At 31.2% G+C, this 15,709-nt stretch overlaps 2 protein-coding genes across 4 annotated transcripts; both read left to right on the top strand.

Moving 5' to 3' along the window:
• Positions 1–496: 496 nt before the first annotated feature.
• LOC118047509 (F-box protein SNE) lies at positions 497–2,144 on the top strand. Its single transcript, XM_035056853.2, has one exon. It carries the CDS (start codon positions 1,385–1,387, stop codon positions 1,844–1,846), a length of 462 nt encoding a protein of 153 aa, XP_034912744.1. The 5' UTR covers positions 497–1,384; the 3' UTR covers positions 1,847–2,144.
• A 6,384-nt stretch (positions 2,145–8,528) lies between these two features.
• On the top strand, positions 8,529–12,169 carry LOC118047585 (uncharacterized). 3 transcript variants are annotated; one of them, XM_073404498.1, is made up of 2 exons: positions 8,529–8,875; positions 9,592–12,169. In XM_073404498.1, exon 2 carries the CDS (start codon positions 9,704–9,706, stop codon positions 11,804–11,806), a length of 2,103 nt encoding a protein of 700 aa, XP_073260599.1. In that variant the 5' UTR covers positions 8,529–8,875; positions 9,592–9,703; the 3' UTR covers positions 11,807–12,169. The 3 variants fall into 3 exon arrangements, with proteins under 3 accessions (XP_073260599.1, XP_034912849.1, XP_073260600.1); XM_035056958.2 differs by having other exon boundaries at positions 9,580–12,169; XM_073404499.1 differs by having other exon boundaries at positions 9,053–12,169.
• The last annotated feature ends 3,540 nt before the right edge of the window (positions 12,170–15,709 follow it).

The following is a 15,709-nucleotide window of genomic DNA, read 5'->3' as shown; positions in this document are numbered from 1 at the left end:
TGCACGCAGGAGAGTGTGGTGTTGTGGGTATCGTACACTGCATAGATGCTTAGGAAGGTGAAAGAACGTATGTCATGGTTAAGTCTCCTTTCCTCCATAGAAATGCGAGAGCTTTTTCTCTGTACAGGTTGACCTTGTAGCAAGTGGCACATACTTTACAACCACAAAGTACAAATGATAGTCGTCGAGTGAATCGATGAAAATACGAAATTTGCGAGGACTTCACGTGTCTCGTCTTGTTATTTTGCAATTATCAAGCCTTGCTGAGGCAAATCAATAAAAACAAAGAGGGCGTGGTGGCAGAGGACTGCTTTCTGATCAAGATCAGTTGATGTGCGTTGATGAGGCCCAGCAAGAGTAGCAAATCCGAAACAAACAAAACAAAACAACCTATGAAGGATGAATCTTCTCTCTAAATTATATGTGGGGCTACTGGTGCCTGGAACTACTGCTCATCCCCACAGGGCCTTTATAATGTCAATCTCAACCCTCTGTCTTCATGATATTATATTATGTGCTTTCTGTCTCAAAGGAATTGGGGTTTCCTTTCTGTGACAAAAGACAATCAAGTAGATACAACCAGATCCTCATCTGAAAGCTCTGACTTTGCTCTGGCTGCCGCACGAGATGCCTTAATTAATCATTTGAATCATTAGAGGCTGTAATTACTCGTCGCTAAACTGGCTGCAACACCATTGTGGTGGTTCTAAATTGCTAGAAAGTTTCTTTCTTTTTTGACATGTAATAAGAGTATAATTCACAGTATATCGCGTGCGCAGGCAGCTGTAGATTACTGAAAATGACAGCATTGAGGCCTCCTGCATCCCCTACTCAAATGGCTGACTACCTTGGTGGAAGCTACGTCCAATATAGAGTTGCCTTTAGGCTAAGCTAGAGACCACACCGTATAGACAGACTGTGGGCGTGGAAATGTAAACAGTACTCGCACAAGTTGGTGATTTCACAACGGGCAAACGGCTCTGTGACAAAGTCTCGATACATGAAAACAACAGCAAAAACAACGCAAACAACAAACAAGAAATACTCTTTTAAGTACTCCAAAACAATATATTATTCAAAAAAAAGAGAGAGAGGGGCAAAGCATCGGTTCCAGTTCCTTTGCCTTGGACCTTTTCCTTTGGCCCCTTCTCCTCTCCCATCGATACCATCCTACTCCCGTTTTTCTTCCTCTAATTCAACAAATTCACGTTGCAAGGGAACGTTTAGGTTTACCTCAACTACTATTTAAACCCACTTTGACTCTCTCTCACACTGAATTAATAACAGTCATCTTTTATTTCCTTATAAACTACATCCCTCTTTCTCTCCGCTGAAACTGAAACCCTACACCACCCAAGCAAGAATTGCGTATTCATCATCATTAATGGAAGACAATGTTAAAGAGAAGAGACCCAAGTTCTGCATCAATGACCACGTAGACATTCTTTTGGAAATCCTGAAACGACTCGACGGCCGCTCTCTCTGTGTTTCTGCCTGCGTCTGCCGTCTCTGGTGCACCATTGCCCGCAACGACTCTCTCTGGGAGCATCTGTGCTTCCGCCACGTTTCCCCTCCTCCCTCCTCTGGCGTCCGCCCCGTCGTCGTGGCTCTCGGTGGCTACAAGAGGCTGTACATGGTGTGCGTGCGGCCCGTGCTGAGTCGACTGGGCCGATTGAGGCTTGCTGGTGACTCGGACCGGGTCAGGAGGGTGTGGACGCGGGATGAGGTCCAGCTCTCGCTCTCTCTGTTCTGTGTTGATTATTATGAGAGACTTGGGAGACTCGGTGGTGGCGGGGATGCGTCCGGATCGTCTCTCATGTTCCTCTGCAAGCCTGTTAATGTTTGATTTGTTGACTTCTTTTTTTCTTGGACTTGTTCGCTTGATTTATTGGTTAGTGCTTGAGCAACAGCGATTTCATGGTGGTCAGTCCCGCACAATAAAAAAAAATGAAGAGTGGGATTTTAGGATATGCTAGCATACTACACATTAGCATTCGACCAAAATATTCATTAAAAAAATAATAATAATTTCTGTGTAGTCTAGATTTTATGGAATAACATGTGAACGGCTGTGTTTGTATAGTAAAGAGATAAGTATTTTAGTAGTGATGCATTCCATTTAGTATTAAACTATATTGATGACCGATGGCGATCTAATTTATTTGCAGCAATGTTAAAGTGCTATCATTATATTTTAAAGAATGAAAAAAAAAATCAGCTACTTGATATAATAATAATGATGAAATCAGGAAAAAAAATTAATGAATAAAAATATTAAAAAACAAAATAACAGTTAAATAAAGTGAGATTATCAAAACTCACGAATAGTATCATGCGGACATGATAATCCAATATATATATATATATATATAAACAAAGTTTAATTTTAAAAAGAATCAAAATTTGAAGAACAAAGTAAAAAAAAGATAAAAAAAAAAAAATTGACTTCTACAAAACCTGGATCACTCGGATAAACCTCTCACCTAGATCATAAGATAAGTATAATCTGATTGGAAAAAAAAAAACTGAAGAAATTAACAAAGTTTATTTTTTAAAAAATAAACAACTTTGAAGGATGTAATTAAAAAAAAAAAAAACAATGTTAACTTTTCAAATCTCTAATTTAAGGTAGTGATTAAATTGGAAGAACTGCATTTGAAAAGCAACTATTTAAAAACTTAGCTTTACCCAATGGGTTGACCCGTGTCCTAAGTAATTTTTGGCTTAGACCGACCTGAGTTTCAAAAGAAATGGGGGAGAGGGGGATTGATTCATTGTAATACGATAAAAAAAACCTGGATTCACTCATGTTTTGGTTAACCTGGGAAAAATCCTGTCAAAAATGGTAAAAAACCATTCACTATTTTTTAAAAAAATGATATCATTTTAATTTTTTTTATAAACACGAAAGGATTTGGATGACTTGGGCTAACTCGAGCCAATCCACTCGACTTGTGACTCAATAATTATCCTAGATTGACTATTGAGTAGAAACAAAGGGAAAAGGCAATGAGACTAAATCTCAATAAATAAAATGTTGAATAATGAACAAAAATTAAAAGATAAAAAATAATAATTAAAAGAATAAGAACCTCATTTGAAAAAAAAAATGAGAGGATAAACTAAAATTTTGAATTGAAATTCAAAATTGAAAAAACATTTCAAATTAACAAATGAATTGAAAATAAAAAATAAAAATCAAGAGAATGAGAATGAGGACCAAGTTTTTTAAAAATAAAAAATCAAGATAATGGATTCAAGGATGAAATTGAAAATAAATTAAAATTAGATAAAAAGACTACGAATCAAAATTAGAAATTAAAATATTGAGAGTCAAACCTTAAATATCAAAAAAATATATATTGAATTGAAGGGCAAAATAAAAAGAAAAAATCAAATTCATAAAAAAAATATAAAATTAAAAAAAAAACAATTCCCAATGAATTTAATGATGATGGATAAATGGTTAAAAGTAATTAAAAATGACTGAAGCCAACCCGGCCTTCAAAATTTATGACACAGATCATAACACCGGATCACAACGTAAAAGACAAACATGAAAAAATAATAATGTAAAATTTTAAACCAATCAAAATAATTAGAGATAAACATGAAAAAACAAGTTAAAAAATAGAGATTTGAAAAAAAAAAGAACCAAATTTGACACAAAAAAATAAATTCAAATTATAAGGGATGAAATTGAAAAACAATTTTACTTAATAAAAAGATAAGAACAACTAAAAATAACAATAAAAAAATAAGGATCATATTTGATATAACAATAAAATATTAAGAGCTGAAATCCAAAGATAAATTAATTCAAAAAAGGATTCAAAATATCACACTTAAAAGAATGAGAAACAAATCTAATATAAAAACAAAGTGTAAATGGATGAAATTAAAAAACAATTAACTTAATAAATGATCAAAGACTAAATACATTGCAAGTAAAAGAATGAGGACAAAACCTGATATAAAAATAAAATATAAAGGGATATAATTAAAAAAAAAATTAACTTAATAAATAATTCAAAATCAAATAAATTACAATAAAAAAAAAACAACTTAATTTAACTTAACAAACAAATAGCTAGATTTTAATTATTTTTTTTGTAATTATCAACACAAATTTTTAACAGGAAAGAGGGAAAAAAAGGTGGAATGAAAAAACTCATTACTGAAGTTCCTCCACGAGCCATCAAAAAACACGTGTCTCACCACCGTAATGGAATGGTGAGGAGTAACGAACATTGCCCTAGAAGACCGTGTTCGATACTATACGGGTGTTAGATGTGCCACCCGATAGCGTCTCGTTAATAGCCTTCTTCTTTTTCTCTTTTTTTTTTAATCTAAAATAGATTATTATGTTTGATTTTTTATATGCATTAAAATTGTTATGCTATATAGCATGATTTTTCTTTATTCACATTTTCTTTTATTAAAAACCACATTTTTCACTGTACGTCTCTTAAGTTTTAACAATATATATATATATATATATATATATATATACTCGCCTTGGAGACAATTATTTTAAGATAAAGAAAAAAAATAAAGAATCACATAATCTATTTAAAATTGATGTTAATAAAGTTTTGTGATAATTTTGTCTTACGAATTGAATATAATATATTTTGAACTGAAAAGCTAGGGAAGTTATTATTGGAGGGGACCATTGCATAAATTTGAAATGGGACAGAGGACAGCGATCCATCGGGTTCGTATCGTAATTTACACCGACACAAAATTAAGGATCCAAGATAAGACTGAGCAAAATAAAAGGCCCACAGAGAGGATTTTCTTACAGTTGCGTGTTCTGAGAGGAAAGTAAGGTTTTAAAGATCCTTCTTGTTTTTAGGAGAATGTAATTACAGTTATTTTTAATATTTTTTTTGAACTTTGATATAGTAACTTAAAATAATTTAAAAATATTAAAAAATATATTAATTTAAAATAAAAAATAAAATAAATTTAAATTTTTTAAAAAATACTTTTAAAATATAAAAAAAAATATAACTTTTATTTATTAAAAAATTTCATTCAAAATTTGTGTTTCTCTTTTAATGTTTTCAATTGCTACTTCGTGTATCTTTATTTTTTAAACTAGTTTCAAAACTTTAAAATTAAACAAAAATAACAACCATTTTCTCAAATAAATGTGTACTTTGAAAATGTTTTTAGCTAATAATTATGGAAATTTAAACTTGTTTTTAGCTAAAAATATAAATGTTTTTTACATTTTTATTTTATTTTGAAAAGTTCATTTAATTATATGTGAGACTGATATAAAATATGAATGCTAACTTTTGATTGTTTAACAGCGTTGATTTTTTTTTTTTTACAAAAAAAATTGAAAGGTATAAATTATTTTATCAAAGGAGTCAAAGGTAACATAGTACAATAACTAAGAGACCCTTAAAAAAAAAATCTAATTTAACAATTTTCTAATTTTGATATAATTTTATTAACTTTTGAATTTTAATTATATGTAGAAAAAAAATCAAAATATGGTCATGAATAAAATCTTTTAATATTAAATAATAATCTCAACCTAAAAAAATAAGTTATTGACTGAAACTAAAAATATATTTTTTTATATCAATATTCTATCATATCTTTTTAAATAAAAACTATTTTGACTAATGTTTGAATAACTACATCACTATTTTATATTTAATTTTAATCAAAAAAATTATTTTAATTTAAAAATTAAATTATTAGATAACATTTTAATAATAATTTTATGTTCTCTCTATCATTACAAATAATGCAACTTTTAAAATTAGTAGCGTTGTGAAAAGAAATAACAACAAATTATAAATTGTTTTTGTATAAACAAGTTAAAATAATATAAGAGAATAAATAATCAACGATTTTTTATATAAATATAAAATCAAGGACTCAATTTAACAGTTTAATAATTTTTCATTTATTTTTTTAATTTTAATATTATTGGTTTTTATGGGCCTATTTTAAAGTATTTATAGAGTTTTGATATTCAAAATAAAGTGTTAATAACTCACTGTTAGGAATAATTTAGAAATATTACAATAAGAGAGACAAAATGTTTGAGTCTATTTCTTGATTAGAACTTAGATATAAAATTGAATTTACTTGATGCTATGCTATAATAATTAGTATAAAAAAAGATAATAAGGCTATGTCATATACAAAAAAAAACAAAAAACCAAATATTTTCTTGTATGGAGTGTAACATCCAATATTTATATATAAGAGTCTAAATGTCATGTAAATAAATAAATAAATCCTTTCCTTTACGAAGTAGATCTTTTTTGCATGTTGGAAATTTTTCTAAAGTAATATATAATATATCACATTAAAATTGATATGATTTTTATTTCTATTTTTATATTTTGTTTTTATTTTCCTAAAATATTTAAAATCATATCAACTTTAAAATAAATATAATATTTTTTTCAAAATTTGTATATTGTTTATATTTCCATAAATCAATTAAAATCATATCAATTTATTGTGATTATTAATTAGCATACATGACTTAATTTAAGTGTATGGTTTCTACTCAGTTTTTTTGATTTGACTTGATTTTAGCTTGATTTTTTTTCGGTTTGGGTTCAGTTTAGTTCGTTTTGGTTTTTTTTATTTTAATTTTATAAAATCAAAAACAAATCTCTTTATTTTTTAAAAATTTTAATTAGTTTAATAAGTTTTTTTTAACAATTCGATCATTTTTTTTGCAGTTCTTAGTAAGTACTCTTAAAGTACTAGAATTATTTTTCAACTATAAATATAGTAGTACAATATTATTTATATAAGAGGCTAAATGTCACGTAAGAAAACAAAAATCAATCCTTTCCTTGTGTGATGTAGGTGTTTTTTGCAATTTGGAGAGTTTTTTAAAGATAATATACTATATTTAATAGCTACTAATAAAATACTCTTAATACCTAAAATTCCATATAAAATACTATATTTAATAACTACTAACATAATGCTTTTAATACCTAAAATTCCATCCACAAAAATATATTAAATCTCTAAAATAGGGAAAATGGTGGGTGTAATACCCAGCAACATGATTGCATCAGAAAATTCCATGAGCTATAATGATTCTCCCATCCCTCTCCTGATTTGTTTTTCTTAGAAGAAAGCATTTTGAAACAAGATTGTACATGTATTTTAAAAAAAATTAATTTTTTTAGCTAAAAATTATTATTTTTTTTATATGTTTTGAATTGTTTTGATGCGTTGATCTCAAAATTAATTTTTAAAAATAAAAAAATATCATTTTAATGCATTTCTATACGATAAACACTTTGAAAAACAACCACAACCACAACCACATTTCCAAACAACTCCAAAAAACTATTGGGTTACTCAACATTATATATGGATCACTACAAATTTCACATTAGAACTTCCTTGATTATTTTCCCTTTTTTTTTTTAGAGACAATGAGTAAGGATTAAACAGATGAAAAAAATTTCCAAGTCAGGATTTTATTTTGATTATCTCATGTGAAGCAAGAAAAGAAAGAAAGTGTAACTTGCCTTTTTACTCCACAATCAAATAAAGTAAATTACAGGAATATTTTAAAAGCAAAAGTAGAATGAAACCATGACCTAATTCCATATATACCCATCACCAAACCCTACCCTAACAAAAAAAAAAAAAAAAAACAAATTAAAAGGGCAGAACATTTACGATATTGTTTTTATTGTTGTTGTACACTCGTAATTATTACAGATTAAAACAATAAAATTATAATTTTATCCTTGACAAGAAAACACAAATAACCTTGAAAACAATGGTAAAGTGATCTTTTTATTGTTCTGTGTAAAGTTTAATAACTTATATACCCTCAGAAAAAAATGAGTTTGCTAGCGGGCAAGGTATTTACAATTTTTTCATTTCATCAGCACAATAAAATTTCAAGAACAATTGTTTTGATTATTAAGATGTTTTTTTTTAATAATTTTCTTAATTAAATTATATTTTTAATTACTTTCCTTAATATTTTATTTTATTCTTTTAATTGAATTATTTTTTCAATTGTTTCCTTTAATATTTTAGTTTATTTTATTTTTTATCAGATTTAGTTATTATTATTTTTTATTATTATTTATCTTTTTTTTTTTATTGAAATTTTTTTTCAAGTTTATCCCTTGCTATTTTACTTATTAGGATTTTATTAATCTTTCGGGTCACGAGTTTAAATGATTGAACCGGATTTACTTATATTTTATATGCTAAGTTACATGTTTTGTGTGTTAACCTAACTTGACCTTGATGTGACTTAATATTATTTATTTTAGTTATTATTTTTTTTTTATCCTATCATCAAGGTTTATACTCATTTTTTATTTTATCTAAATATATTTTTACATGTTAAAAAAAATTTGATCTAACTCAGGCGCACCACTAAATACCAATCTAGTATATTCCAAAAACAAAAAAAAAGGGCAATACGTACAATACGCACTCATGCGCACTATAGCAATATCCAACATTAAATAGTATTAACCTTTTACTTCCACTGAAAATTATCATTTTCCTTTTATTTATTAATTTTCTCTCATTTCTGATCGGCGATTAGCGGGAACCTCCCTTCTCCTCGCCGCCGACTCACCCAAATCCGACCTGAATTGTTCACCCAATTTCACAAATCCCTTAAAAACCCTAAATCTCTTACCACTTTGTACTTGTTAGCTTCCAAAAATAATAAATAAATAATCCTTAGTGAGTAACTTTGTGCTTTTGTGTGCGAGAGGTAATCCTAATAGTACACTGAAATTCTCAAAAAAATCAGGTCACTATCTTGATTTGCCCGAGCTCTCAAATACACGTGTCGATCTGGCTCTCGCTTCATTTCCCATTCCTTGCTTAAATCTCAGTTGAGTTTCTTTATATATATATATATATATATATATATATATATATATTTTCATTTGTTTATTTACTTTAAATTATTTGTAACTGAGTTTGTAATTTTGTTATTAATTAAGGATTTAGAGTTGATTATTGATATTCTGAGGTTAATTGAGGTTCGATCTATGTGCATTTGTTTCAGATATTAAGTAGTGGAACTTGGGGTTGATTTGGGGAATTTGAGCTAAAGTTTCTGCTTCTGGCTTTTGGTTTTGAACTGGGATTTTGGTTTGGGAGCTGTGTAATGAAATGGGTTTCGATTTCGGAACTGGGACTGTTTGGTTACTGAGAAAATTGAAGAAATTTAATGCAAAGTTTCTATCTTTTTTCTTCTTATTTTTGTTTCATTGCGGAAAGAGTGAAGAGAACGAGTAATTATCATTTCTTTGAACCTTTTGATTTGGATTATAAATTTTTTAATTTAAGTGAGCTCGAATGTTGGACATTTTTGGTTATGATTTACATCTTTTTTTCCTTTCCTTTCCTTTCCTTTCATTTCTTGAGAATTGAATCTTCTGAGAATTGAAATTCCAACAAATCGTGTCTGCATCTATAATGATCCTGAGAATCAATCCTTTGGATTCATATATTACTTGGTCTGTTTGAGGTATTACTTGGCATTCCCTTGAAGCTTAACACCTATAATAAAGAGCTAAATGTTTCTGACAGTAATTTGTGCAGATAGCTGATGTGGTTATGCATGAGAATCGCGTGTCTTGTGTTTTTTGGCATATTGGGTCGGTCATAGCTCTTGCTTCAAGATTTTGGCTTTGTGTTTGATTTGAAGCTCCAGATGGAACCAAACACAGAGGAGGCTGTCATGGCAAAAGAGATTGCTGAGAAGCGATTTGCTGAAAGAGATTTTACTGGTGCAAAGAATTATGCTTTGAAGGCAAAAACTTTGTGTCCTGGATTAGAGGGTATATCTCAGATGGTGGCCACTTTTGAAGTTTATATTGCATCTCAGGCCAAATGCAATGGTGAAATTGACTATTTCTCTGTTCTTGGATTGAAGCCTTCTGCAGATAAAGATGCAGTGAAAAGGCAGTATCGAAAGATGGCCGTGTTGCTCCATCCTGATAAGAATAAAACTGTGGGAGCTGATGGAGCATTTAAACTAGTATCTGAAGCATGGACTATGTTGTCAGATAGTCTTAAGAAAAACTCTTATGATATAAAGAGAAACAAAAAGATGGCATCTTGTGTTGTTCAGACAAACCTATCTTCAGTTCATGCTGCTGGGGTTACAGGATACAGCCATTGTTCCAATTCACCAACTGCTCATGGACTTGATACTTTCTGGACAGTTTGCACCTCTTGCAAAGTTCAGTATGAGTATCTACGGAAGTATGTGAATAAGAGACTTTCTTGTAAGAACTGCCGGGGTACTTTCATTGCTGTGGAAACTGGGGCAGCTCCAGTCAGTGGTTCTTTCCCCTACTGTCCTTGGTCATATGTCCCTGGTAATGGGCATAGAAGTCATGGATATGATGGGGTTGCATATGTCCCAACCACCTCTACCTTGTACTCAGGAAATGGGGTCTCAGGATTGCATACTGGACATGGGTACGAGCATGTTTCAAATTTATCATTTCAATGGAGCTCATTCTCTGGAACTCCAGGGAGTGTTGTTGGTCCCAATGGATCATGTGCATTATCTGCCGATACTGTTTATCAGGCTAATGGAAGTGCCAGTGCAGCAAAGGTTAAACCAGCAGCCAATGGAAGGCGATCCATGAAAACTGCCACGGCAAAGATATACTCTGATGTATCTGCAAGCTGTAACGAGTCTTCAGGCTCCAAGACTGGTAGACCTGATAAGAAAAGGAAGGTTGTTGTTGGATCCGGTTTTAGAAGTGGGTGTGAAGAAAAAGAACCTAAGTCCGGTCCTGAAGTAGGATTAGCTAATGGATATACAAATGTTGAGCATGATGCCAAGCTTTCCAGTCCAATTGAAGTTCCAACAAGACACAGCTCGATTGCTCCAGCTTTTGATGCTAGAAAGTTGTTGATTGACAAGGCGAGGACTGACATCAGGAAGAAGTTGGAGGAGATGAGATTAGCTTCAGCTGCAGCAGTTAAAGAGAACATGGAAGATCAATCCACAGAGGTAGGAGAGGCTCCTAAACAAGCAAATTCAGATGTTGCTGGTCATCAAACAAAGCCAAACAAAATAGGGCCAATCTCGATAACAGTCCCTGATCCTGATTTCCATGATTTTGACAAAGATAGAGCTGAGGAATGCTTCAAGCCAAAACAAATATGGGCATTGTATGATGAAGATGATGGTATGCCTCGCCTATACTGTTTGATTCGCCAGGTGGTCTCAGTTAAACCCTTTAAGATTCTCATCACTTACTTGAACTCTAAAACTGATGGTGAATTTGGGGCAGTGAATTGGATAGATTCTGGGTTTACTAAATCTTGTGGACACTTCAGAGCACAGAATTCTGATGTTGTTGATCAAGTGAACATTTTCTCTCATGTTTTGAAAGGTGAAAAGGCTGGTAGAGGTGGCTGTGTTCGGATATACCCCAAAAGTGGAGATGTTTGGGCTGTTTATCGAAACTGGTCACCTGATTGGAACATATCAACCCCAGATGATGTGAGGCACCAGTATGAGATGGTAGAGGTCCTTGATAATTACTCTGAAGAGCTTGGAGTTTGTGTTGCTACTCTGAACAAGTTAGCTGGTTTCAAAACAGTATACCAAAGGAACGCAGGCAAGGATGCCATGAGATGGATTCCAAGAAGAGAGATGGTACGCTTTTCTCACCAGGTGCCTTCTTGGTCACTTGAAGGAGAAGCTAGTAATTTGCCAGGAAAGTGCTGGGATCTGGACCCCGCTGCTACTCCAGACGAGCTACTTCATGCTGCAACAGAAGCGAAGGCTTAGCATAGCCAGGGTACCAGAGTCAAGCGGGAAAGCAATGTTTGTTTGGAGTTCAATTTACCATTCTTATAGAAAAATTTTAGGTTGACTGTACCATATTTCACACTTGGTTCAAAGCCATTGCAACATTAACTCCATATGATTTTAGACAACTTGATGTTTTACTGAGAACTGTTGTATCTGGAATTCTGAGTCTATTGACTGCTTGTAGACAGAATTGTACTTCTGGTGTTCTACGCGGGTTGTTGTAACATTAATTAAGTGGTCAGAACTGATTGAGAACTCAACAGAAATGTAGTATCTGTATCTCGGCAAAGATTTGATGCCAGAAATCGAAAGATTCAATATACTTGAACTTCTTAGCAATCTGAGAGACTCTTGAGTCTGCTACTCGGTTTCTCCTTTTTAAATTCACGGCAGCACCCAGTAGGACAAGCTGATTGTAGGCCAGCTGTCTGGATCGTGATTTTTATTTTATTTTATTTTTGGGTTCATGATCGTGATAGTTTTGCCGAGCACAAAAATGAACTTCGATTTATACTGTTCTTGTCGCTTGTCTCTTCATGAGTTCATGTTCATCTTCATATACCCCGTTTCGAGTAAAAATTATTCACTGCTTCCGTGCTGACTTGACTGTAAATTATGTTCCTCGCAAACAGTCCTTGAAAATTTCCATCAGGGTGGGTACACACAATTGTCTGAATCTCATGTTCATAAACTAATCTGGGTTGATGATGAAAAGTGAATATTTTACTGCCAATTAGTAATTATTGAACTGAGAAGAAACAGGGTATCGACAGGCGACAATAAATGGAACTGAACATGTGCATTTTTCATGCATGGATTACAGATCTGTCAACAAAAAAGGGATGATTTATGAAATGGGCCTCGACAATGATACACCAAAAGGGGGCCAGGGCCATGAACATTAAGAAAAAAAACCCAGGTATGGTAGCTTCAGATAAACTGGGCCAGACATAGTGAAGGCTAAGACAGGCTGCTCATTAAGGAACAAGCCTAAGACTTCGTGGTCAGCACATCAACAATATAATGTCCCCAGCTCGGACCCAAGGTGTCCCCTTCACGAAGGGCTGAAACCATGAGGAATACGCGGGCTCTCGCAGCATGCAATTTTCGCTATTCCAAAGATTGTGTCTCCCTTTAACACCTACAAAGAACAGGTCTCAGGTCATCATGGACGGGCTTCGTAAAATTAAATGTGTTGAATGTCCCCTGAACCTTCAACAACCGCCATTAAAAGCACGTCCCTTGTGTATAAATACTAGCAAAGGGAACACATATGGAGGCGAGACAATCCACTCCCTTCAGTTTTCTGTCATAATTTAAGCATTGGAGCGTCCTCTTAGTACGATGAGGGGCTTGTTTTGCATATTGTATTTTGATTCTCACTCCTAATTTAAGCATTACCTTATTCAAGAGAATTCAGGGCGAGATGAAAAGAAGGCTTCATCTCTTAGAAAAATGTAGTTTGCAAAAATAACGTATGTTTTTTTTTTCATAGTTTAATAATACTCTCAAGAAAATATCTTACGAAAACTAGTAATTATGACTTTTGAGTTTTGACTTTTTGAAATTTGAAGGACACCCCCTCCCCCTGATTTTCACCCTTAAACTATAAAGTATTTTGATCGACACCTCTTCCATCATATTCTGTCTAATTTGACTATTAAATATCACAAATTTTCTAAAAAAATCATTCAAAAATCATCTTTAAAATTTAATTGTTGATCAATCAAATACTTATAGATTAATTTTGTTATCTATTTTGAGAAACTATAATTAAAAACTAAGTCCCTATCATAGAAGGATTATAGCTTCGTAAATTAAATGAAGTGTAGGATTCTCTGCTTGACTTTAACACATTAGAAATAACATGGGTAGACTAATCTATAAAAATAAAAGAAATAAAAGAGAGATAAAAGTTGTAGAGGAAAAGAAAGATAAATTGCAAAAAGAAAATTACATAAAGAAATTGTGTATATTGGGATGGTCATCATTTTCAGCCAGTGGATGATTTATTTGTAATATTATAGAGATCGAATTTCACACATTTGAAATCATAATCATATGAAAATTATCTATGACATATAAGAACTTTATAATTTATATCTTAGTACAACTCAACTCATACTCCTTATTTATACATATCCTTCTAACAATTATATGTGTTATTGTTATACTACTGTATGTATCTGTCTAACTACTAAAGACTTCTATTTTGAATAGATTTGATAAATCAATCGCTTAATATGAATTCTAATCTCCTTAGTTGATGGTCAGTCTCAACTATCTTCGCTAGTTGATGGTCAAGTCTACCAAACTACACATGTTTGTTTATTTTTAGCATAAACAATGCTTCTTATATTTTTTTATTTTAAATAAAGGAATGTTGACCTACTATTAATAATAAAATCAATCAATAAATCGATCATTGTATAATTGATTAGTCTATTTTTATGATGAATTAGGTTCAATCTTGTTTTATAATGATTGTGTTTATGATCAATCATCAACAATAAATGTTAGTATTGTGATAAGTGTTTGTCATTGTTGATTATTGATCAAAGGAATTATCTTGTAATATCCCCGACTTTAAGCATCAAATCATTTTATGATCTTTATAAATGCATGGAAAGAACAAGAAATTTATTTTTATAAATCAATTTCACAACCCATAATTCTTAATGACTTATTTGTAATCTTGTTAAACATGGTTAATGATTCTACAAAAAATCTAGCAGAGTTTCACTTGCATCTTGACATGCCAAATTATCAATATTTTTACTTCTAATCACAATGTAATTCCCTAAAATTTCAATCATGATCCAACCATCCTGGATTATGTCTCATTCAAGACCAATCATTCTTTTTAAATTCACACCATTCATTCATACATTTAAGCAACCATACACATAAACATTTAAAGAACTTAAAGTATAATAGCTACCAACTTATAATCAATTCAAAAATATATAACCAACAAGTACTCATACAAACATCTATTTGGCACCTTATATTAAAATCTCTATTAACATAACATCTACAATATTACTTAAAATACTTTTAGTTTTTACAATATCCAAAATAAAATTATATAATTGTCCATGTTTTAACTACCAGTCTATTTACATTTTCATTTAACAAAAATCTATAATTTGATAATACTATATTGTTTTATCACAACAATTAGGATGATCATAACCTTACACTATACTAATCTTACTTGACCTGTGATGGATCTATAATTAAACAAATAAAGCATAAAGATTTAATTGCTATTTAAACCATGAATCTTATTATTCATAATTTATTCCTACATTTAATTTAACACCAACATTACACCTTCAATTTTTTAAAATGTCATTCATGTTTTTAGCAATCCAACACTAAATTATCACATCACAATGATAACCCCTCATGATCATCATAATTCCAACAACTTATTTAATTGTCATTAATCCAGTTATTCCTTTATGAATACCAATAAATCTATAATCCTTCTGATTGTCAACAATCCGGCTATCCCCTCACGAATGCCAATAAATTTGACAATCTTTCTGATTGTCAACAATCCAACAATCCTCTCACGAATATTAATAAATCTAATAAACTTTTTTAATTACTAATAATCCACATCATTATCATTTATTTTTTTCATTCTTTCACAACAATTATAACACATCTAATAACCAAAATATTGAAATTAATCATTAAAATAATTCTATAAATTCAAGTGTAGTAAATAACACCTACCTACTAATCGAGAGGATCTTTCTCCACCTGTATGAGATCCTTCTCTTGTGATCTCCTCTGAATTATTACAATTTTACCACATTAATTCATATCCATAAGGTCTAGGGTACTTAAATTTTAATCACACATAAT

This window comes from Populus alba, chromosome 14 (genome assembly GCF_005239225.2).
Source record: "Populus alba chromosome 14, ASM523922v2, whole genome shotgun sequence".
Lineage (NCBI taxonomy): Eukaryota > Viridiplantae > Streptophyta > Magnoliopsida > Malpighiales > Salicaceae > Populus > Populus alba.
Note: the sequence above shows the minus strand (reverse complement) of the source record. Positions and strands in the feature narration are given on the sequence as shown.

Bases quoted from the DNA above. Each gene is read 5' to 3' on its own strand.
- LOC118047509 (XM_035056853.2), top strand. From the start codon at position 1,385: ATGGAAGACAATGTTAAAGAGAAGAGACCCAAGTTCTGCATCAATGAC.
- LOC118047585 (XM_073404498.1), top strand. From the start codon at position 9,704: ATGGAACCAAACACAGAGGAGGCTGTCATGGCAAAAGAGATTGCTGAG.